Source organism: Procambarus clarkii, chromosome 41 (assembly GCF_040958095.1).
Source record: "Procambarus clarkii isolate CNS0578487 chromosome 41, FALCON_Pclarkii_2.0, whole genome shotgun sequence".
Taxonomy (NCBI): domain Eukaryota; kingdom Metazoa; phylum Arthropoda; class Malacostraca; order Decapoda; family Cambaridae; genus Procambarus; species Procambarus clarkii.
The window spans coordinates 13,364,201-13,388,248 of NC_091190.1; the positions used below are offsets into that span (position 1 = coordinate 13,364,201).

A 24,048-nucleotide genomic window follows, 5' to 3' on the forward strand; every position below is an offset into this window, starting at 1 on the left:
GTGTGTGTGTGTGTGTGTGTGTGTGTGTGTGTGTGTGTGTGTGTGTATGTGTGTGTGTGTGTGTGCGTGCGTGCGCGCGCGTGCTAATGTTGAGTTTGCACAATTTGATTAATGTGGCCAAGAAAACAAAGGATATAGTAAATATTATTTCAAATTACATGCTCAAGTCAGCACTGCTACACCGCTGGCTGCCGCTGAAGGGTCGTGAGGAGTGGAATAGCTCATATTGAAAAGTCAGAGCAGGTCTCCGAGGGCGTCTTGGAGGTCGTATCACCACAGCGACGCCATTGTATCAAAACTCTTGGAGTTGCCGTCTCTTGCTCAGCTGCGCCATCGATACCTGCGCCTTCCCACGTCTCCTGTCTCTTCTTATATTATTGCCTGACAGATAACGCCGTACAGCTGGTCGCCCTGCCCGTCGGCGAAGAAGCCATTGGTGGCCACGACAAGGTGGTTCTCCAGGTCGTCTCCGTCGGGTTCTTCGGTGAACCAGAATGGAGCGCCCTTCGGCACGTCGGGCTGCGTAGTCCTCTCCCAGTACCAAGTGCCCTCTGAGCCGCTGTCTGAGCCTCCTATCCAGTAATTTCCCGGCCTCTCTGTAGAAGAATAGTGGTTAATGTTGTGGTAGTTTGTTATGGTGGCGACACTGTCACGATGGTGACGTCTCCAGCCACACACTGGTGTAGTTAACTTTACTCCCGAACTGTTGTCAGGGATTACAAATATAATTGATATAATTCGTATCCGGGAAGGGGGGGCTGGAAGACAGACCCGGGCATCGCCGGGTATCCTATCTAGTACAATATAAAACACTCTTTGTCAATATAAATATACTCAATTCTTAATTACTGCTCTACTACTCAATTATTTCTTTATTACGTATTCAATTATGTTGCTGCTACTACACAACTGGTAATGTACAACTGCTACTACACAACTGCTACTTACCGAGTTTGTATTTAATGTAGTTCCAGAGGCTGGAGAGCACGTTACACGATTCTATTTCCGCAAGATGGCTGCTGTATGGTGAGGCTACAGTGATGGTGTGGCACAGGTCCCTCGCCCCATCCCTGTACACTCACCTGGCATTAGTGGTAGGGAGTGACCTCTCTCTCTCTCTCTCTCTCTCTCTCTCTCTCTCTCTCTCTCTCTCTCTCTCTCTCTCTCTCTCTCTCTCTCTCTCTCTCTCTCTCTCTCTCTCTCTCTCTCTCTCAAAATGGGACACAGTGATCTTAGTTACAGATGGCAGGTCGCCAGATTTATTTTACAATTAGTTTAGCTATAATTAATAGGCAAGCCTTCCTTAGTTGGTCGAGGCGTAAGGTTACATAACGTAACATTGAGGCGTAACGTTACATAACGTAACATTGAGGCGTAACGTTACATAAATATTTACCTATATTTCTCCCATTATTATAATGTTACTAAGACATTAACTGTAAGTTTACCAAGTGTAGGTTCCACCTGGGATATACAAGCACGCTTCACCGCCAATCAGGATGTACGGGGCTGGACAATATGCTGTAAACAAGAGAGAAAATTTGGCATATGTCAATGAGAAGATTTATTAGAATTATTATTATTTGTATTATTATTATTATTAGTTTGGTAATAATATTTTTATTATAGTTTGGTAATAATAATATTATTATTATTGTTTAGATGTTATTTATATTATTAATATTGGTAATAATATTCTGTTGTTTATTCTTTAACCATAGAAATGTTATAGGACTCGCACGACTGTAATATCTGTGGAATTATTCAGTCGTACGTGTGACTTACTTAATGTTTACACTTTACACTTGTACACTTTTAACAAACTTAAACAAATCAACCCACACACAATGAAAAGGACAGATTTACCATTTCACGAGAACTAATCTAGAAAATTAGATAAATTCAGGAAAACTTGGCTCACAAGGCAAAATTTCAACAGGCTAAACTTCAAGAGCTAAATACCGTTGTTAAGTGCTCGAGAACATTTAATAGGGACAAGAATTTTTAAGTAACTGAAATTATTGTGTTTAAAGTATTTGGGGAGGCTGGAGTAGAGGGACGCTTCCAGAATGAAATGATGGTACTGACGGACGTGGTATAGAGATTAACACTCTGATTAGGTCTGTTTATGGTGGAGCTGAGACTGGTCGGCCAATCAAAACTAACCGTGAACGAGCTGAGATTGATCAGCTAATCAGAGCTTAGCAGGGACTGGGTGAGACTAACCAGTCAGAGCTAGTCAGGTGAGGATGGAGGCTAGGTGGACAAACTATCCTCATCTTGGAGGCGCAGGCCTGGTCAGAGACCGGGCAGCAGGGACCTTGAACCCCGGAATCAACGCAAGGTAGGTATCCTGCCGCAGATCTCTCAACGGAAAGGACGGCACCTAAGCTGGTGATCATAGTAGTAGTAGTAGGCATCCATCAGTCTCAGGAGACTATGGAGTTGCGCTCTGGTTGTCGGTCTGGAGAGGCCTCACCAGGGCGCAAAGCCTGGGTAGGTTGATTCGGAGGAGAAGATTATGGACCGTAAACCATAATAATAGGAGTTGTATGTATGGTGATCATACAACTCCTATTATCCTACAGAGAAGGACACGCTGCTCTAGACACGCAAGACAGTGACCAATGTTAACATGAAAAGCTCCCAGAGGAAGCTCAGTCACCCCACGTCTTTGATAATGAACTTGGACGATGTCTTGGCTGCAGGGGTCTGGTACTCACAATGGCCGCCACGGCTAGATTTCGAGAGACTCTCGAAATCTAGCGCTACTTATCTGTGGAGTAGCATAGGCTGGTCGGGGTCAACCCCCCATGCACCCTTTTTTAGAACGACTAGTTCCTATTCCGAATCCCAACGACTCCTATGATGTATGAAATGGGGGGTTTGATTGGTCATAAAAATGCCTACATTAGATTTTTCCAGCTGCCGTCGATTCATAATATTGTTGTGGAATGTTACTAAAGAATGTTTTGCCTCCTGGGAGAGACAACTGGAGAGATGAAGGAAGAGAGAAGAGACGGTAGAGATGGTCTGCCATATCTGTCACACATATGCATATAACATCTTCATTTACTTATTTATAACAGTTCATTCGTTTGGATTATCGGAGACTCGAACACGGGTTTCAAAAGTATGAGGCCTAATGTAAACCATCAGACATCATTCTGCAAAGTTTGCTGAGACTAGCCCTTAGCGTCGAGCCTCCAACCTGGGACGGACAAACACGACCTCTTATAGATATAAGATTAATGGATAAATCACACTGTCGTAAATAGAGTTTTTAACAAGGCAATTGATCAGTGGTCAACGGTGAGGTAACTTCACTGTCAAATATTAATGAATAATTATGAAAACTTTAGAGTCAAATGACATTGGTAGAAGGTAAATAGTCAGATATTAAGGCTCAGAAACAGTTTGTACCTATTTGGGCGGTAGCAAGAGGCAGCAGCGCCCCCACAAGAGCGGCCACAAGAGGAACTACGTCCGTCTTCATACTGCACCTTTCACCCACTGACTGAAGCCTGACACGTGTCACAGGGAAGCTATAATAATGTTTTCTGTCTGCGCACGCACCCTCCCCCCCCCTCCCCCCTATGTTGATGGTTCTAAGAATGTGATCTATTCCTGTCCTTAAAAATCGGCACCATATTCGCAGCCCTCCGTGATTCCGGTACTTTGCCCCAGTACAGTTGATTTATTAAATATGCGAGACTTGGGGTCCCGAAGAAGAATTTAAGCTTTCTTCAAATTCCCAGTTTACCAAGAGCCCAGTGTACTAAGGACGGAGTTTACTAAGTACCCAGTTTACCAAGGACCCAGTTTGCCGAGGGCCTAATTTGCGAAGGGCTCAGTTTACCAAGAAGCTAGTTTATTAAGCCCAGATGACAAGACCTAACCAGATATGCATCAACATTTTCTCTACCCAAACAGCCGGAGGAATACATGTCGCAGCTAAGTATTCCTGTCGCAGCACTGACGTCCACGGCTTCGAAAAAATCGTTTTGAGAGAAATAATCCTGACGTTTTTCATCCTCCCGGGCAAAACTGACCCAATCCTTGCCATTGTATACGGCTTCAAGTGAATTTGAAGAAAGTGTTTGATATGTAGGGCTTCAGCTATGTTTTTTTTAATCTAATACTGTTGTATCTGTCAATTATTGGGGGTATTGCTGGTTAGAATACCACGACAATAAAATATTTAATATACTCTGAGGATGACAACCTCTCATTGTACAGACACTGTGAGTTTACTTCCAGACAGCGGCAATGATAACGATTAAAAATTCATTTACCATGAAATCCCCCGATATCAGTTTTTGCTCTTGTCAATAAAAGTGTTATCAGCGAGGAATGAGCGCCGGAGGACCCGACCCGAGTGTGGGAGTCCTAATTAGCGACGCTCTTATCACCTGGGGAATAGGTGCAGGTGCGTTGGCGGCCGCCCACCGCCAACCCTGAGAACGCCCGCACCTGTGGGCGGCGACGCGGGCGGGCGTAGCCTCCTGCAGGCAACACCACACGGACCATTGCATGGAACAGTAGGGAGGACTCTGGGAGGCTGGTTGGCAAGCCAGTATCGGCTGGTTGGTTTTTTGCTAAGTGGTTTTCTGGTTCGTTGGTAGGTGGCTTTTTTGTTGTGGGGGGGAAGTAAGTGGATTTTGGGGCGTAAGTGGCTTCAGGGATGCATGGTGTGTTTTTATGTTTCTTAGTCAGGTATATTAGTACACGCTTCATATACTTGATGTGTATCACTGTTGATCAGATTAAATAAATTAATGGATATGATATCAACTGATGCACGTCTACATTAACTGATTGATGAGTAGAACAGCTAATGGTTGTCTGCAATTAACTAATTGGTGTCTAGAACAACAAATGGGTGTTTATATGATCTAATTGGTGTTTATATGATCTAATTGGTGTTTATATGATTTAATTAGTGTTTATATGATCTAATTGGTGTTTATATGATCTAATTAGTGTTTATATGATCTAATTGGTGTTTATATGATCTAATTGGTGTTTATATGATCTAATTGGTGTTTATATGATCTAATTGGTGTTTATATGATCTAATTGGTGTTTATATGATCTAATTGGTGTTTATATGATCTAATTGGTGTTTATATGATCTAATTGGTGTTTATATCATCTAATTGGTGTTTATATGATCTAATTGGTGTTTATATCATCTAATTGGTGTCTAAATCAACTAATCCATGTCTATAAAAGTTTGTGTTTCGAGGTTGAAGGTCAGACGTTTGAGGCTTCTCTCACCCAACTTTCACACATGCAACACGGGGGTACGTAGGCTCATAGGCCAATCTGGGTCGGCCCCTAGTGCCACGATTTAAGAAATATCGGCATCTGTAACATCCCCCCCCCACCCCGCAATTTTCATAAAGGCTGAAATTAACTCACGGATGGGTTTTCCTTACATTTGTTTAGCAGTGTTTTCAATGGTTCGTAATATTGACTTTTCTGAGAGATGGGGGGGGGGGGGATAGGGAAGGAGAGAGGGGAGGGTGGCGAGAGACCCGGGCGCAGCCGGGTACCCCAGCTTTTGGGGTGTATACAATAGGTAATTTGTGTCTAAACCAACCAATTGGTTTTCACATTAATTGGTGTTTGCAGCAGTTAATGGGTCTCGGTAGTACGGTTGGTTTCATTCTCGACTCACACTCGGGAATTCCGGGCGAGACAGAAATGGTTGGGCACGGTTTCCTTCATCTAATGCTTCTGTTCACCGGGAGTTGGTGAACTGTTGTGGGATGCATCCTGGGTAAGGTCAGTAGTTCCACCTTGCGGGGGATGGGGGTGAGCCTCGATGTAAACTTAATGTATACATGTACACAGGCTGCCTGTCCCGTACAAAACTAATTCTTATTAATTTTATTTTACCCAATTAATCTCTAGAATTATTAAAGGATGTCTTTACTAATTAATTGGTTTCTTCAACAACTAATCGGTGTACATATTAAATAATTTAGTGTTTTCAATAATTAAATGTTGGTTATATTCAATATTATCCACAACTAATTGGTGTCTACATTAACTAATTGGTGTCTACATTAACTAATTGGTGTCTACATTAACTAATTGGTGTCTACATTAACTAATTGGTGTCTACATTGACTAATTGGTGTCTACATTAACTAATTGGTGTCTACATTAACTAATTGGTGTCTACATTAACTAATTGGTGTCTACATTGACTAATTGGTGTCTACATTAACTAATTGGTGTCTACATTGACTAATTGGTGTCTACATTAACTAATTGGTGTCTACATTGACTAATTGGTGTCTACATTGACTAATTGGTCTACAACACGTAATGGGTGTCGACACGGTCATGATGATGCACGGGCAATGTGCAACAAGTATTTCGACAGAGGACAAAAAAATGTAAAACAATAGTTGATAATTTATTTATGTAATACAGTGGTTAGGTCAACCTCCGTCACCCCTTCTCAACCTAACTTCCAACTGAGAGAGAGAGAGAGAGAGAGAGAGAGAGAGAGAGAGAGAGAGAGAGAGAGAGAGAGAGAGAGAGAGAGAGAGAGAGAGAGAGAGAGAGAGAGAGAGAGAGAGAGAGAGAGAGAGAGAGAGAGAAATATATGATGGCGAGAGTTTAAAAAAGTGTATAAAACATTACAAACAGAAGTGTGGATGTAGAACAAGACACCGACGAGACTAGGCGACAGCTCAACTTCTGTCTCGGGGCCATCATTCTCGCCAGCGAAGCAGACCACCTTGAAGAATGATAAGGAAAGTCAGAGATATACAGACAGACCGTCAAAACGTCTACAGCAGCTGACATACTGGCCTCTGCGGCAACCCGCAAGCCTCGTCAGCTAAGAAGCCCGTTTTAGAGAGAGAGAGACAAGCCTCGGCCACCCCACCGTCGGGCTGACCGGGGTACCAGAATGGGACCTCCTTGGGGATAGTGTCGCCAGTTGCATACCAACGGAAAGCGCCATCTGAGAAAGTGTTCCGTCCACCCAGCCAGTAGTCCACATCTGGATCTGCAGAGAAGGAAATGAGAAAACGGATGAGAAACGTGGGCAGGGGATAGGTGTGAGGGTGGTGTCGATAGGCTACACTAATAATATGTTGGAATTTCAAGTGGAAATTCTAATATTAAAGAAATGTGGATTGGGAATATTCGCGTGTCGGTATGTTTCGGATACTTTTTGTTAAAATATTTGTGTAAAATAAGAGGCCTGAATTCAATCTTAACTGAAGCCAACAGTCTGGTGCTCCCTGAAGGTAATAGTCCCGCCCACCTGAAGTCAGCAGTCCCGTTCCCCTAAAGCCATCACCCCCATCCCACTGAAGCCATCAGTCTCATCCCAACTGAAGGCACCAGTCCCGTCCCACTAGAGCCAGCATTCGCTACTGAACTTGAAGCCCAAAAGTCGACGATCAATTAACCTCTCGAAATCTGAACTCATTTTTCTGGGGCGAAGTTTCCGGTTGACGAAAATTTTAGTTTCATCCGCGGAAAGCTATAAAGGACACCTAACAAGTTGTATATCATTGGTTAAGAGGCTGGAAATGTTGAACATAGGGACCTGGTTTGGTCCCTGAGACGTATCTAAACATCTTAAGGTCCAAACATCTTTGGATCCTAACATCTCGTATTGTGCACACCTTTATTATCCACTATGTAATTCCAGACGGCTCCCAGAGTGCTGCAGTCGTCGAGGTGAGCCAGGCCGGCTGTGGCGCCAGCGGGACTGGTAGACTGGCAGTACGACAACGACTCATCCCTGAGGGAAACAATAACAGTCAATCCATAAAATCCTTCAAGCCACAAAAGCTTAATGTGACCCGCCAAACACACAGCGAAACTACGACGTTGCTACAACGTTCGAACAAGTTTTAACACCTAACCAGTTATAACAACCAATATAGCAAGTTGTAACAACGTTCTAATACGTCATAAATATGTTAAGCCAAGATGTATCAAGTTTATTACAAGTTGTAACAAGCGGAAAATAGGGACAGTTTCGTTTTGTATTTCCAGGGGAGACTTTCTTACTTGTATGATTCGACGCTTAATGCATCAATCGTCATATCGATTGCAAGAAATTCAGGAAACGAATAAGTATAAAAATGGCCGCTCTAAAATCATGATAGGTCACTATGACAATGGTCTGGGCGGTAGAGGGACAGTCTCGTTTCTTGCAGATCGGTGTTCAATCCCCGACCCTCCAAGTGGTTGGGCACCATTCCTAAACCCCCGTCTCATCCTAGATCCTTGTCCTCGTATCCTTTCCAAGTGCTATATAGTCGTAATAGCTTGGCGCTTTCTCCTTATAGCTCCATGCACCTTATTGAACTACCTTATCCTTCCTGGTGATACTTCCTAGTATCACTAGGAAGGGATACGAGGACAGAAAAAGAAGACGAGATTTGTTTAATATTTTGAGAGCCATCGTTATGAATTTTTATCGCAAGCCCCAAGTATGATGTTACTATGTGCCTCGGGTGTTAAGACGCTTACCTGTTTTTCGTCAGGAGTACACACTGTCAACTGTAGAGCAGGGGAGGTGTGTACGTCGAATATGAAGCGTGTGTGTGTGTAAGCGTGCAGGGAGCGTGTGTGTGTGTGTGTGTGTGTGTGTGTGTGTATGGAGATACTCACCAGGTCAACATAGAGTTTGGGAAGAGGTAACAACCATTCCCGACGGGTTCGTATCCTCCTGGGCAAGCTGTAAATACAGGCGTGTGTGATTAGGTCATCAACACGTGTGTTTGTTAGGATAATAATCGATAACGGAAACTAAACCTCTAGCCTAATGCATTACTATACACAATTTAAAGTTTAATATTAGTTTATATTTGAGAAAATACAGTTGTAATTATGCAACATGACAAAATGTGCGAACGCTGTATCTTTCACGACCTCTGAATATACATCATCCCCGTACTACAAATACACATAATTGCAAATGGAACCTAAACACCCAACCTACTCTAGACTTAACTATACACAAAATTCGTATATGCTAAAATTAAAATTTAATTTATGATTGAGTCTTTGGGGTAACCCACAACTTGAATCAGCATATCCTGAAAACCAGTTGAGGCTGATAGATTGTATATAATTCCTCCCGTCACCACGTGAGGTAAACTTTACTACACCTAGAAGAAAAAAAATGGGGTTTAAAAGACAAATATATCTGATATAAAGACCAAATGTATCTGATTTAAAGACTAAAGAGTTTGTTAAAATAATATAGAGGTAACTTACCGACAAGGGCATCCACAGCGAGGACTGTCGCCGCCAACACTATCAAAGTCTTCATCATCATTGTATTGGTAACACTGGGCGCGCGCTGGCCGCCCGCCGGCGCCTATATAGCCTCGCATGCTCTGGCGGGAAGGGGTGGAGGGCGGGGCGGATGGCGCCAAAAATGTTGATTTGAGGAAAGCAAATATGGGAACATGGAGAGTGTATTGTGGAGTGCCCTAGGACTCTGTCCTGTGACCTTTATTGTTCATCAAACAAATAACGTGATTTCGATAATGGTGAATAGAAATTTTATGAATTTTCCGATGGCAAAAATCTAGATTCAGACGAGACTGCAGAAACGTTACACGAAGTCCTAAAGAAACTTTCAAAGTGGACTGAAAACTAGAAGATTTGTTTCAGTGTTTACAAGTGGAAGGTTCTCAATTTCACTGAACATTTGCTGAATTACAAAATTTAAATGTGAATATTGCTTAAGAATCATGATTAGTAAGGATCTAAAACCAAGGAGAAAATGCATAGTGTATCTATGCATTTGTTTCTATGTGTAAAATATCGACTTAACTTGTAGATCTGTGGCATAACTAACTAAAATACATTATAAAGGCAATCTCATTGAAAAAGTTTCAACCTTGCAACATGTTTCTTCCAGCTTCCGTCTAACTTAAACAAACCTAAGTAAGACTTAACCTAATCTAACTTGTACAGTGGAGCATTACGTGCTTGAATGAACGAGTTGGAATTTATTGGCAGGAAAAAAATGGAAAAAATGTAACTGGTGGATGCAGTAAATGCCTGTCGGTTGAGTGAGTCTTAATACCTTCTGGTAGGGCGGGTCATGATCAATCCGCGCATGTTAATAAAACAAAGTACAACAATTAAAAATATTCTTCTCAAATGTTCTTCAGGTAGAGGGGATAGTAATGCCTTCGAGGCAGCGGCTACAGATTGTGTTGAAACACAATAATCGTTATCATTTTGCAGCCTCCGAAACCTATTGCTAGATGAGGCTATCACATTTGCTGGGTAAATAGACCGCGGGAACGGCTCGCTGATATCTATAGTACCCATAGGCTTCGTGAACAAGACGGAACAGTTTTGAGAGATGAGGGTGCCGGCTACTGCCTTTGTCACGCCTCAGTGCAGAAGTTTTTTTTTTCAAAGATTCCACATTTGGCCTGACTTGTGTCCTTGTGTGTGAGTGGCGAAGCAGGTGGTCGTGCTCCCACCATCGGGTTGTACAGCGGCCAGGCCCTGTGAACACACAGCTGCCTCGGCTACCAGGGTCTGTACCAGCTCAACTCTTCGCTCGTTCAAACCCCCATCAATCTCAACCCTTACACCGTACCCCTCCCCAACCTCCCACCATCTTCCGCACCTCACCGGCACCAACCCCTCCACCAATCAAGCAGCAGGTAGGCCTCAACCACCAGGTAGGTCCCAGGCACCAGGAAGGTCCCAGGCACCAGGAAGGTCCCAGGCACCAGGTCGGAACTGCAAACAGCGTCTCTCTTTCCTTCCTGGGAATTAGATAGACGTTTTCCTCCTGGTGGTCCGATAACTGGATTCCAGGTATTAGATATTTCTCGCTCTTCTACGAAAAGGAGCTGAGAAAATCCAAGGCTATTGTTGTGCAACATTATTGATAAGTAATAGCTGCGATAGCTCAGGACATTGATGAATGATTTTAACCTTAAATATCTGGATTATCGATGAGGTTTTCAGAAGCACTGACAACTATACAGACACAAACAGAGGTCAAGAAACAGAGAACCAGGAAGACAGTGTGAAATATGATACAGCAATAAAAACAAATATGGATTCATACTGACAATCGCAAATAAGAGATCGACAGAGAGATTTCTGACAGGGATAAAGACAGAGATAAGAGACAGAGAGATCGCTTACAGAGATAAGAGACAGAGAGATCTGTCAGAGACAAAACCAGAGAGATCTCTGACAGAGATAAGAGAGAGAGAGAGAGATCTGTCAAGAGACAAAGCCAGAGAGATCTCTGACAGAGATAAGAGACAGATCTCTGACAGAGATAAGAGAGAGACCCCCTAATAAGAGTGTTGCATCACGGTTAAATAAATTCGTACGTGCCAAGATTGTACCTTTTATCTCGTGAGACCTGGTCCATCTGCTGCCTTAACCCGCGCGTCTGTACTCACCTAATTGTGCTTGCGGGGGTTAAGCTCTGGCTCTTTGGTCCCGCCTCTCCACCGTCAATCAACAGGTGTACAGGTTCCTGAGCCTATTGGACTCTTGTCAATGTGTGTGTGTACTTGCACGTGTATGTATGCGTGCATGTACCTAATTATTAACATTATGTAGTTATTATGCATATTCTACTACCATCAGTAGTATAAATCTCAAATAGTTGTTGAGCATAATCAAGCCAGTTGTGTGTTGCCGCTGTTAGCAGTAACACTGTGAATGTTCTCCTTGTAACACTTCTTCCTATATAAAGCAAATAATTCAAACTGTTCTCTTCATAGCACGTCGAAATTTTGACGTATAGATCCACTAAGGCCAAAAAAGACTGGTGTGCTAAAACTCACAGCTACTGGGGGACTACATCTACTGGGACCAGAGACCACGGTCTGGGAGCCCCATGAACAAGGAGGACTACACCTACTGAGACCAAAGACCACGGTCTGGGAGCCCCGTGAACATGGAGGATTATATCTACTAAGACCAGAGACCACGGTCTGGGAGCCCGTGAACAGGGAGGACTACATCTACTAAGACCAGAGACCACGGTCTGGGAGCCCGTGAACAGGGAGGACTACATCTACTAAGACCAGAGACCAAAGGTCTGGACCGGCGAAACGTTTTCATAATCAAAGTTTGTTCCTAATTTGACATGTCGAGCGCTGCTAAGTTTACACCTAGACTTTACTTGATTAATCCTTAACTTTATAGAGATGAAAGTAAACTTGAAGGTTAACTATAATATAGTTTACTGCTTCCGTGATCCAGGGAGTCGACAGGCGTTAGGGTTTTGTCACTAAATATTTAGAGAAAACTGTTTAAAATTGATGTTTAATAGGGTGGTTAATGGTCAACAATTGCGTATCCTTGTTCTGACTGTCCTTGCTAAGTCGCCAGTTGTGAAATACAATGAAGGTCAAAATTGGATGGTGCTGTGGATGGCGTCGATCAGTCAGGTTAAGCTCGGCTGGGTGTGGCCAGTACGTGAATGGGTGACCGCGTCAGCATAGACCAGGCCTTGACCAGTTGGGGAGGGGGGGGGGGAAGGCTACGATAAGTGTTACTCAGTGTTACTGTCACGGACAAGGTAACCCGTCCAAGTACTACCATATATGTGACCATACATGTGAACATATATGTGACCATATATGTGATCAAACGTAACGGAAGGAAATAATCACTTGCGGCGGGTTCGAATCTCCGCATTGCTCCAGCTGACTTTCTCACAAGTCTCACGTGAGACATAATACATGTATCACGTGATATGTAATCCCACATGTGTGGCAGAGACACACACACACATAACATAGACACAAGTGTAATACAGTCGAAGTCTTTGATACATGAAGTATACATGTATTTGTGGGGCGGAATATACATGTGGGCGGCTGTCATTGCTATGAAGCATTCATTTCCCCAAGAGTAGCTCACCAGGAGTAATCTAAATGTTGGATTTAAAATCAAACTGCCCACGTGGTGACAAATTATTATATATTTATGTATATCTTTTACACATTGTGCTACTGACAAGCAGAACTCTCAAAGCAACCGGGAAACTTTAATGAGTCTTAATGTATCAATACAGGTAATGCTTTAATATGGAATATATTTCACTGGACATTACCTCAACTTGTTTAAATAATAGTAATTGTAATAATAAAAGCTTCCTGTGTACATAAGACAGCCTGAACTGTATCCCTGGTGTCCGGCTGCTGTTTGGCAGGGCTGTGAGCGTGTGTATTGTGTCTGGCTCTTGCTGGTCTCTTGGCCGGGGACAAAATTCTTATTAACATGTAGAGAAGTGAGTGGCAACAGTACAGGTGCTACTTGGAAGCCAATGAAGCCAATATATCTTAACACATTTCAAATGAGCTCTGATACGCAAGTGTCGTCACAGATGTCAGTGAGAGGGTAAGGCAGACGTCTCAAGATTACGTCCAGAAGACATTGGCTAAGGTGTTCAATGCCTATTTCCCTTCCATCTTTTCCATGAAACGATTCAGCTCCTTCTCCTTGCATAACTTGGTGCCCTCTGCGTTCATGCAGTTCATGTAAGTCCTGAAGGCGAGGACGCCCTTGAGCAGCGAGCTGTCAGACTCGTCGAGAGGCAGATTCTGGAGAGGAACCTGAAGTTGCTTGCAGGTCGACGACGCCTCCAGCAGCTTCCCGCTCAAGTCAGTGTCCGTCATGTTGTTCTTCAGCCACGTGTCCACTACATCGTAATTCATCACATTCTCGGCCGTCAGCTGATGGTCAAGGAAAGATTTTGTAACAAAGCCATTAGAGAATATAAAAATTACGGAGCAGCTCAGAATGTCTTTGAGCCCCGTACTTGGCCCGTTTATATCCACCATCACTCGCCCGTGTATCTATCCAATCTATCCTTGAGACTGTGTTAGACTGTTGACCTGAGTAATTCTAGCTGGTAGCTCATTCAACTCTATACAGCCTTATTCCAGACTGGTACTTTATGTCTCTCCTAAAATGGTATTTCACCAGCTAGTAGGAACGTATTTCAATTGTGAATAAGAACCTATATATTATATCGTCTAGAAAGTCTATAGAGGCATAATATAAAATGGATTAAGTTTGATCGATATTGCCGGCTGTTTATATAATATCTTGTGTAAGTCTACTAGGCTTTGACGCCTTCTATCGATAACAATTTATAAAATATTCTTGCTTGCGAGCAACTTACCAAGTTGAGACCTCGGAGGTTGCAAGCGAGGAGGCTGTCGGAGGGAGTTGTGGGCATCTTCAAGAGGTTCTGGAAAATTAGATAATAGAAATCTTTAGTATTGGTAATAATGTAAAGTAATCGCAAATTCAAACGGCGTAGATTCGCCAGGAGACTCACTTCTCAACGTTTATATACAACACGAGACTCACTTCTCAACGTTTATATACAACACGAGACGCTATTCTCAGCGCACATACACTGACAATTGTCTAATCCCAAATTGTGATATAGAGGAGAGTACGATTTGCTATTCAACAAGGGATGTGTGGGGAGCTGCACCTTCAGTGTCGGTGGCGGAGCCGACATTCAGCTCTGACTCAAACATTTTGGCGTTGATTGTAACGTTAACTCAACTCCTAACATTTTTGCAGCATTGACCTAATATTTATACACGCACTAGCATCCTTAAATTCTCGACCTGCCGATATGAATGGAATACATAGGACTCGTGGACCACTTGGTCGTTAGCCAGACTACATCAAAGTTATATGGATGTCGCAGTGAACTGAAATTTATTGATAGTACATGATAAGATATAATCCTTAACGCTGACAGCTGCTTTAACAAATGCTCTCATAATCAAATTAGATGTTGTTTGTTGGTTTGATGAATCGTCCCGCATAAATTTATTTTAAATTTTAGAAATGAATGAATGACAGATAAATTACATCACTCACACACACACACACACACACACACACACACACACACACACACACACACACACACACACACACACACACACACACACACACACACACACACTCACGTGGGATAAATAACTTACAGGTTCCAGTACCTGGCCCCAGACCCTAGCACAACACACTTACCCTTCTCTTCCTCGTCACCTGGTCCCTGGGGAAGCCGTACATGTGTTGCTGTAATAAAAACAACATAGTTATATTCCCTCATGATACAGTAATTGTCATGAGTCCTCCACATCTAGCTATATTTTATATAATTACTTAATATATGTCTTCATATAATAATCATTATATATATGTCTCATATGAGAAATAAATCTTGATACACCACTCAACCAATCCCGGCTAAGACTGACCCATTCCATCATCCAGCAGGTCGCCCCCATCTCTCGTCCCATCTTCTCGAGCATCACCGCTGTCTCTTCGCCGAAGCAACTTTTTGTCACCTAAACAAAATACATCAGTTACTGTGGGGATGCAATGTTAGCCGTTTTCTGTGTTAACAAAATTTTGAGCCCGTAGTTGTGACAGAAAACGAATGGTATCGCATCCTTTGTGGGGAAGCTGCCGTATTGTCATACTGAGAGTTGTCCTTCTTAGGGTAACAAAGTACATACTGTTTAATACTGACGTGTTAAAGTTTACGTATACTCGTATATACTAGTATATTCTAGAAATCCAACATTCTACTTGTAACTCATTTTGTATGTATATACTTTTCCCTAAATGTACATTATTATTAAATTATTATTATTAAATTCTGAGAAACAATGTGTACCAGTTTTAATGTTTAACTGGTACACAATGTTTCTAAAATGTATGTTAAGAAACATTGAAAACTACTTGACCTTGACCCTCAGTATGTCTTAACTTTTAACTATTTAAGTATTAAAGGTATCGTAGATAGGTCATTGTGTGCGTAACATACAGGACGAACTTTTATATGTTGACATGCGATGGTGACATGTTAAACGCGGAGTCAGTTTACCGCAGACTTTCGTCGCCAGGGCGCTGTACACACTATTATAGAACATTCGTAGTTATTTCTTTTACTTGTAGCTTAATTAAGGTAATTACAATGGTACTCACAACAAAGTCGATGTAGTCGCTCATGACGGGCCAGACGGAGAGTACCTGGGCTGGGAGGCCGCACGCCGTCACCACCACTAGCAGCAGCGTCGTCCCCTTCATCCTCCTCAGAGTATGGAGCACTGTTAGCAAGTGTTAGGGGCAGTGAGTGAGGTGGTCAAGGATGGCAGTCTGTAGAGATCTGATGCTTGAAGTGGCATCTTCCCTAACCTCTCTCTCTCTCTCTCTCTCTCTCTCTCTCTCTCTCTCTCTCTCTCTCTCTCTCTCTCTCTCTCTCTCTCTCTCTCTCTCTCTCTCTCTCTCTCTCTCTCTGAATTTAGTTTCCAGTCATTATACTATACCAAGCATTGTCTGTCTCCTGTTTTGCCTTTACATCCCAAGAAACTGTGCAAGTATGTGTTCACCTTAAGAAGCAGATGATAGAAATGTAGATCGAATGTAGGTTATGGCTCTGGAGTGACTGGAAGCGTGGACCTACTCTGGACTGTGGCTCTGGAGTGACTGAGGAGACATAAATACATCCCCCAGCCTGACCCGGGAGGCCGGGCTGAGGGTTGCCAAGTGGCCGCGCTGGAAACCGTGTCTGGATGTGGTGACTGGTCACGTGTTGACTCATTCATAACTCCATAAGTGTAGCTTTGGTCTCCATGTCGTTCTCATGCACCTCGCATACCGTCGAGTGTAAATGCAATGTTCCTAGCTTTCCTATTTGCAATATCATGAATGACATTTTCCACAGAGGAACATTTTGTTGGGGTGTCATGGTCGTTGCGCTTGTATTTAATATATATATATATATATATATATATATATATATATATATATATATATATATATATATATATATTCCGGACTTTTGAACAGTATTAAGTATAATTACCAGGTTTGCATGGTTTAGCCTGGACGAGCAGCCCGGTGTGGTGTCGACCAGGTCTGTGTGGGTCAGCCATATGGGCTTATATTCTTAAATATCCTTATTTGAAACTCCTTAGACTAAAATAAGATAACCTAAAATTAAAAGAATCTTAGCCAGAGGCTATGGAGGGAAATAATCTCCAAGCAGGAGATCTTTAAAATATTTCACCACCAGGAGCTACACGCTAATTATTTATAGATGTTTAATTTTTTTTTACATAAATATTAAATTAATCTGAAGCGTGGATGTGTTTGTCACATTCCATGCAGAGATTGCAATAAAATTACACGGCGGACACACTGGGAAATGCCTTATAAAACCGTATTGTACTGTAAATATATATAAATATTAGAATTGGTCAGGAATCTAGTGCATTATCTTTCCATCTACGAGATTTGAAACATGTAGTTTTGTAGGTAAAATGTAAAACAATTAATATTAAATAGATATATTATTAGCAGGGATAAAATGGAGTTGAGTTTAATTAAATATAAAGAAAGTAATACGAACATCAGTAGAGGCTTGTATAAAATGGATCTATTTGAGGTTTCAAAGATCGTTTCTAAAATAACAGTTGGCTTAATTTAGTACTCTTTGTACGTCATTCATTATAGGTGAAAAAAATATTGCCTGCGGGTGTCTAAATGGCCACATTTCGTGTTTGTAAATACGTTTGAATTGTAAATAATCTTATTGTTAAGACAATCAGGAAACGCGCACACAATCACCCCCACACACAAGCACCCACACACACAAGCACCCACACACCTGCGACACACACATGAACACAAGAGTCAGATGTGGGGGAAGGCTCCACTGAAAGTAGACAGGTGTGAGGAAGGCCTCACTGAAAGTAGACAGGTGAGAGGAAGGCCCCACTGAAAGTAGACAGGTGAGAGGAAGGCCCCACTGAAAGTAGATTCAATTTAATTTCATGAAACAAATTTCATGTGTAAGCCTCGAAGTAGGTGGGGTCCCGGGCGGCAGTGAGGCTGGTGTGTGCAGGTACACGAAAACTGTGCTGCTCTGGAAAATACAAAACAAAAATTGCTAATTTACCATGAAACTAAAGAATGCACCATTGACCGGTTACTATTGACCATTACCATTAACTGTGCACGAAGAAACACAACTGAAGAATGACTCAACCGACCTTGACCTGTCAATAAAGTAACCATGGCTCCTACACTTAGACCAACTTCTTATTCTTCTTTGGGATTCATTTTATGTTACCATTGTCTTTACGAAAAGGTCCAGGAGATGACGAGAGGCTGTCAGCGTGACGCACACATGTCACCAGGCAGGAGAAATGATGAGGAAATAGGTAGAAGGTGCGGGTGTGGGCGGGAAAGTTGCGGGTGTGGACGTGGAAGTCGCGGGTGTGGGTGTGGAAGGCCCGGGTGTGGGCGGAGAAGGCGGGAGTGTTACAATGTCCTCGAGGAGGAACCCAGGACGCCAGACCTTCACTGTTTACACTCGTCATCCCTCACGCTGAGCGCTCAAGCGCCGCTGGCCTTGGCCCTCGTTGCCCTCCAATAGTTTCCAGGTTCCTGGAACAACACTCGAAATAAATATATATATATGAAGAATGAGAAAAGTTACGCGCCGCGAAAACATGGATGCGTTCGAATGCGCAGTGTTATTGAAAAATGAAACAAAAGGAGGAATAATGTTATAATAACAGACAGCATGTAGAGCATATGAACATGCAAGTCAGATGGTCAGAGACAGGACTAAGCAAAATAATGCTCAATATTGAAATATCATTATCTAAGTGACTTAGCAACGATCTGCGTTGTTTCATTATTTTACATAATAATTTCAGTATAAAAAGTCGCTCTGCTGCCAGGCATTATAATTAAAGAGTGCATAGGAACTGTAACAGTTAATATCAACATGCACCGGGGTCCGAGTGAATCCTTTTGTACCTTCTGTGATGGTCTTGTGTCGCCGCTCCCCCGGGGTGAGTATATGGCTCTAGGGCACAATGGCCGTCGCTGTCACAACATCAGATCAGAAGAAGTGCAGTGGCTTGTCTCTGTTTATTCCGCTTTGTCCTTAAAACACATCCATACACACACACACACACACACACACACACACACACACACACACACACAGTTGAGAGGCGGGCCGAAAGAGCAATGCTCAACCCCCACAAGCACAACTAGGTGAATACACACACACACACACACACACACACACACACACACACACACACACACACACACACACACACACACACACACACACGCACACAATGGTACCTGAGAAACGCGTGTAAAGGAAGGCGAACACGTATATTGACTATGTTCAATATCAGCTATTTTTGGGACGAAAAATGACCGCAAGTCCTCGTCTAAAGAAACAGGACTTTGGTCCACAGTGGAAGCCTTACCACAAATATTTACCCATTTCAACCACTTTTTTCCACTCAGTTAATGAGAGCGGGAAGGATCGCATATAGATTTCACGCAGCAGTTAATGACGTTCAAACATAAGAGTACATAAACATGAGGAGAGGCGCGATACAGCTGACGCTCGCGCTGGACACGTCGCGGGGGCGCGGGAACACAACCTCACCGCCTGACAAAAACAAAACACGGCGCAAATATGACAAAAACGTGGGAGATATCGAGGGGGAGAAAATGATGAGAAGCCATGATGATGATGATTCGAATCTGCCAACTACCCACTGTGCAGATTCGAATCCTCATCGTCGTTTCTTCTGATTTTCTCACTGATACGTCACGTTAATGTGATTTCTTTATGCAAGGAGGGGGGAATTGACCAAGTTGACGGAGACAATGATCAACATTAAAAATGGCTGCAGACCTAGAGACCCTCCGGGCGGAAACTAGATAGGTAAATGAGCCGAATAGATGTCAGGAAGGACTTCGTCAGCGTAAAAGTACACTCAAAACGGAATAGGTTACTTGAGTACATTGTTGAGGTAAATTCATTAAACAGTTTCAAAAGAAAATACGACACATGTGGGAGTGGAAGTCATGACATTAATTGGCCGGTTAACTAAAGTTTGGTTCTGTATCCACATCTAGGTAAGTGTACAAGTTTGCAAAATCGCACGAGATATTAATGTGACATTGAAAGAAAGCAACGTTTGCATTCCACAGAGGGAAATTCGAGAAAATAAGAGAGTACCTGGAAAGCCTACACTTGGAGACCGAATTCTGTAGAAAATATACAGAGGAAAATCAGCCAAACTGCGATGGAAAAAGATGCTTGTGAAAATATCGAAGGAACTTGAGAGAATTAGGGATACAGCGTTAAAGCAAGACAAAGAAGGATGTGCAGAGTGCCTCCTGTATTGTCAGCCAGCACATGATACAGTTCCGGACTTATATACAATGGTATACGTGAATGACATAATGAGTAAGCTGACCCATGCACATCAATGTGTTCATATGATACAAAATTGTTGGAGAGTAAAAACACGAGAATCCTAAAATGCAGTTGGACGACCTGGATAACCTTCAGAGATGATCAGAAAAATGGCTACTAGACTTTTATGACTTCAGAGACGCGTAATCGAGGAGACATGATTGCGACATACAGGATATTCAAGAGTATTTATAAGGCTGATAAAGATGACGTGTTCAGTGTAATAAAGGATAGATCAAGTTGATATGGATGGAAACTTGAAGCGCTAGTAAATCACATTGAAGTTATAAAATAAAATGTTAAACGTAATAGTAGTGAAGCAGATGGAATGAGCTGGATTTAGTGATAATGCAATCTAATTTAATAAATAATTTATGAGGTAGAGAAAACAACGGATAACGCGGAACTCTGGAGTTAGCGCCGGACCCTGCAAGCACATTTAGGTTAGTACAGCCCAGGTGAACATGAACAAACTGTCTAGGCGAGGACACAATGTGAACAATGTTAACACATATGAACCTAAAGAATATAGAAAAGTGTAACAATGATTTAGGAGAGGCATTGAGGGCAGACTCCATCCTCACCTTGGAATGTATCTGCTGTAGAGCGCGAAGAGGCGACACCCATGAGCTAAATCTCAACCAAAACAATCACTCGGGCGTACCCATACGAACCCAAAGGTTAGTTCAGGTAGCGACCTTGAAAGCCATACTCCAGTTCTCTGAAGCCGGCCACTCAGATCAGCCAAACCTGTGCACGTCGAGCCGTGAGTCCTGGAGGTGTTGTTCTGCCAGGTGCAGGGGGAGAGGCAGGCGAGGGGGAGAGGCAGGCACGGGGGAAAGAAGCAGGCCCGGGGGGAGAGGCAGGCAGGGAGGTTATCGGGGAGGCATGGTTGAAGTTATCGGGGAGGCATGGTTGAAGTTATCGGGGAGGCATGGTTGAAGTTATCGGGGAGGTATGGTTCAAGTTATCGGGGAGGCATGGTTGAAGTTATCGGGGAGGCATGGTTGAGGGTGACAGTGATGGAGGCAAGACAGGATGGAAGGAAGGGAGCGAGGACGAATCAGGGATGGAAGCAGGTAGGGAGAGAGGCAGGAGACTGGCAGGAAAGGAGTGAGGGAGGTAGGGACGAAGAGGGATATATTAATAATACATTAAAAGAGGCATGGAGGGAGAAATTGACTTGTCAGGAGGCAAACATAGAAATGGAAAACTGACAGATTAAAATAAGCTGGAATGTTTAGCATGAATACAAACAACAGGTCATGGACAGATGCTAGCGACACATATAAGTCTTTTATCATAGAGGATATCTTTCTTTATTATGCACCCCATTCCGGCGGTGCAAAGGGTTACAGAGACCGACCTGAACGGGTGAGAAGAAGGTCGTTCTCTGCATAAGTAAACTCGACGCATTTCAGAGGGAAAACTGACACAGTTGGAATAAGCAATGTTCAAGGGTAGGAAAAGCAGAATGAGGAGGACATAGATGGAAATACAGTCTTGGAGACGACAGAAAGAGCTTCTTCAGTAAGAAAGCTGTAACTGACTGGAATGGAATAGATTAAGGCGTGATTGAAACTACCGCAATACACAATTTTAAATGTACATGTGATTAGGAAAAACGAAAGAATCAAAACGATGCCTTATACTGCAGGATGTTCGAGAGGCAGGGCTTGGGAGCTGATTATCGATCCTGCAAGCACATTGACGTGAGTACATCTGAGTGAACACACACACACACACACACACACACACACACACACACACACACACACACACACACACACACACACACACACACACACACACACACGGGGTTCAGAAGAACGAAACTCATCCGCCACAGGTGAGTGTATACAAACACAAAATGTTGGCCAGCGAGTGACCTTGTGGGACACCGGTCCCCCCCCCCCCACCCATCCCCATCCACAAGATAAATATCCTCTCCGGAAGTGTGCTTTAAGAGCACACTGGTCGCTAAGACCTTGATGACGAAATGTGTGGGAGGCGAGCGTGCATCCGTGAGAGGACCACTCTACTCGTAGAGGTCTGTGCAAGCCTGGTCCCAGGCACATAGATCGCCCTGTCAGCATGGCTCCGGACGTACATGGAAGTCCTATAAGCGTTCCACACGCACAGGGCACCCTATATGCATAGTTACTAGCCAATATGGTACACATAAGCGAAGTTCCAAGCACAAATATCACCATGTAACTCTGCTTCCTCTTGGTTCCTTATCCATCAGAGCATCGTACTAGATACTCCTGCCTGTGGTCTCTACACCTTGAGGGACAGCCAGGTGTGGTCTCTGCACCTCGAGGGCCAGCTAGGTCTGGTCTCTACACCTTAAGGGCCAGCCAGGTGTGGTCTCTACACCTTGAGGGCAAGGGGGGGGGACCAAACACCAGCGCCAAAGCGTTCGCTCACAAGTGACGTGATCTCCACCACACTGTGTCTCCGGTGAGATAATCTGAGTCATTCTCTCTTGTGTTGAGCAACGCGGCTCGTCGCGGCCCAGGCGTGTACCATTGTTGTTTATGTGTCTATGTCGCTTCCAAATATACTGGTGCCTCTGTGGCACACACACTTCTCCACACTAATGTTTTCTCTCTCTCTCTCTCTCTCTCTCTCTCTCTCTCTCTCTCTCTCTCTCTCTCTCTCTCTCTCTCTCTCTCTCTCTCTCTCTCTCTCTCTCTCTCTCTCTCTCTCTCTCTCACATACGCCATTGGTTTATATCCCAATGTGTATAGCACCCCTAGGTGTATGACCCCTATGAATATGGGTATATAGCCCCTATATATCCAAGGTATGAATATATACCCCCAAGTATATAGCCCCTAGGAATATATACCCCCAGATGTATATCCTCCAAAGTGTATATCACCATGGATGTATATCCTTATGTGCATATCATTTCACGTATAAATCCCCCTCCCCCCTCCCCTTTCCGTATCGATATGCCTCATGTGTATATTCCTCCAGCTGTATATCCCCCGGGAATATATTGCCTGGAGACCGTTCAGGCTTCTTCGCATATTTTCAAATGTGTATATCCCCTAAAGGTATTTCACCAGGAGTATATCCGCGTGTGTATATCATCCCCATCCTGTTAACATTTATCCCTAAACCACACCGCCTTGATTAGTTTACATCCACAGGTATGGAGGGAATATTTGCGGGTGTTCATCACGCTCTCAACGCCATAGAAGTAGAGATGTTAACAGTCTCCGTGGTGTAGTGGTAAGACACTCGCCTGGCGTTCCGCGAGCGCTATGTCATGGGTTCGTATCCTGGCCGGGGAGGATTTACTGGGCGCAATTCCTTAACTGTAGCCTCTGTTTAACGCAACAGTAAAATGTGTACTTGGATGAAAAAAAACGATTCTTCGCGGCAGGGGATCGTATTCCAGGGACCATAGGATTAAGGACTTGCCCGAAACGCTACGCGTACTAGTGGCTGTACAAGAATGTAACAACTCTTGTATATATCTCAAAAAAAAAAAAAAAAAAAAAAAAAAAATGTTGCCTTCTGAGCTTGCCAACACCGGGGTAACATTGTTTTCTTTAGTTACTGCTGGAAATATATCCAGAGTTATACGTCTAGGAAAAATATCAGAAGCTTCTAAACTAATGTGTTTCAATTTTAATACAGAGTTTATATTTACCTGTAAATATATTTGAAAAGTATAAACTGTGACAATAGCATCGAGAACA

At 43.2% G+C, this 24,048-nt stretch overlaps 4 protein-coding genes across 4 annotated transcripts in view; 1 reads left to right on the forward strand and 3 right to left on the reverse strand.

Annotated features, from left to right (window-relative positions):
* The window catches only part of LOC123761198 (uncharacterized), a 38,402-nt gene that overhangs the window by 5,989 nt on the left and 8,365 nt on the right, over window positions 1-24,048 (forward strand). The window lies entirely within an intron of this gene.
* On the reverse strand, window positions 134-3,546 carry LOC123761041 (uncharacterized). The gene is made up of 4 exons (XM_045746897.2): window positions 3,424-3,546; window positions 1,449-1,521; window positions 949-1,070; window positions 134-596 (listed from the first exon to the last, which is right to left on the reverse strand). The coding sequence occupies exons 1-4, from the start codon at window positions 3,494-3,496 to the stop codon at window positions 370-372; spliced, it is 495 nt and encodes a 164-aa protein (XP_045602853.1). The 5' UTR covers window positions 3,497-3,546; the 3' UTR covers window positions 134-369.
* On the reverse strand, window positions 6,418-9,410 carry LOC123761038 (C-type lectin domain family 4 member D). Its single transcript, XM_045746894.2, has 4 exons — window positions 9,265-9,410; window positions 8,656-8,722; window positions 7,659-7,777; window positions 6,418-7,030 (listed from the first exon to the last, which is right to left on the reverse strand). Exons 1-4 carry the CDS (start codon window positions 9,323-9,325, stop codon window positions 6,810-6,812), a joined length of 468 nt encoding a protein of 155 aa, XP_045602850.2. The 5' UTR covers window positions 9,326-9,410; the 3' UTR covers window positions 6,418-6,809.
* Window positions 12,956-16,535, reverse strand: LOC123761039 (uncharacterized). Its single transcript, XM_045746895.2, has 6 exons — window positions 16,419-16,535; window positions 16,015-16,136; window positions 15,282-15,371; window positions 15,052-15,099; window positions 14,180-14,248; window positions 12,956-13,727 (listed from the first exon to the last, which is right to left on the reverse strand). Exons 2-6 carry the CDS (start codon window positions 16,114-16,116, stop codon window positions 13,449-13,451), a joined length of 588 nt encoding a protein of 195 aa, XP_045602851.1. The 5' UTR covers window positions 16,117-16,136; window positions 16,419-16,535; the 3' UTR covers window positions 12,956-13,448.

Excerpts from the sequence above, each read along its gene's own strand:
- LOC123761041 (XM_045746897.2), bottom strand. The coding sequence starts at position 3,496 with ATGAAGACGGACGTAGTTCCTCTTGTGGCCGCTCTTGTGGGGGCGCTG. Across the intron at positions 1,522-3,423 it reads TCTTGCTACCGCCCAAATAG|CATATTGTCCAGCCCCGTAC; the intron begins GTACAAACTGTT and ends TCTTGTTTACAG. Across the intron at positions 597-948 it reads CTACATTAAATACAAACTCG|AGAGGCCGGGAAATTACTGG; the intron begins GTAAGTAGCAGT and ends ATTCTTCTACAG.
- LOC123761039 (XM_045746895.2), bottom strand. The coding sequence starts at position 16,116 with ATGAAGGGGACGACGCTGCTGCTAGTGGTGGTGACGGCGTGCGGCCTC. Across the intron at positions 15,372-16,014 it reads GCGACTACATCGACTTTGTT|GTGACAAAAAGTTGCTTCGG; the intron begins GTGAGTACCATT and ends TATTTTGTTTAG. Across the intron at positions 14,249-15,051 it reads AGGTGACGAGGAAGAGAAGG|AACCTCTTGAAGATGCCCAC; the intron begins GTAAGTGTGTTG and ends CTAATTTTCCAG.
- LOC123761038 (XM_045746894.2), bottom strand. The coding sequence starts at position 9,325 with ATGATGATGAAGACTTTGATAGTGTTGGCGGCGACAGTCCTCGCTGTG. Across the intron at positions 8,723-9,264 it reads CGCTGTGGATGCCCTTGTCG|CTTGCCCAGGAGGATACGAA; the intron begins GTAAGTTACCTC and ends CTGTATTTACAG. Across the intron at positions 7,031-7,658 it reads TTACATAGTGGATAATAAAG|ATCCAGATGTGGACTACTGG; the intron begins GTGTGCACAATA and ends CCTTCTCTGCAG.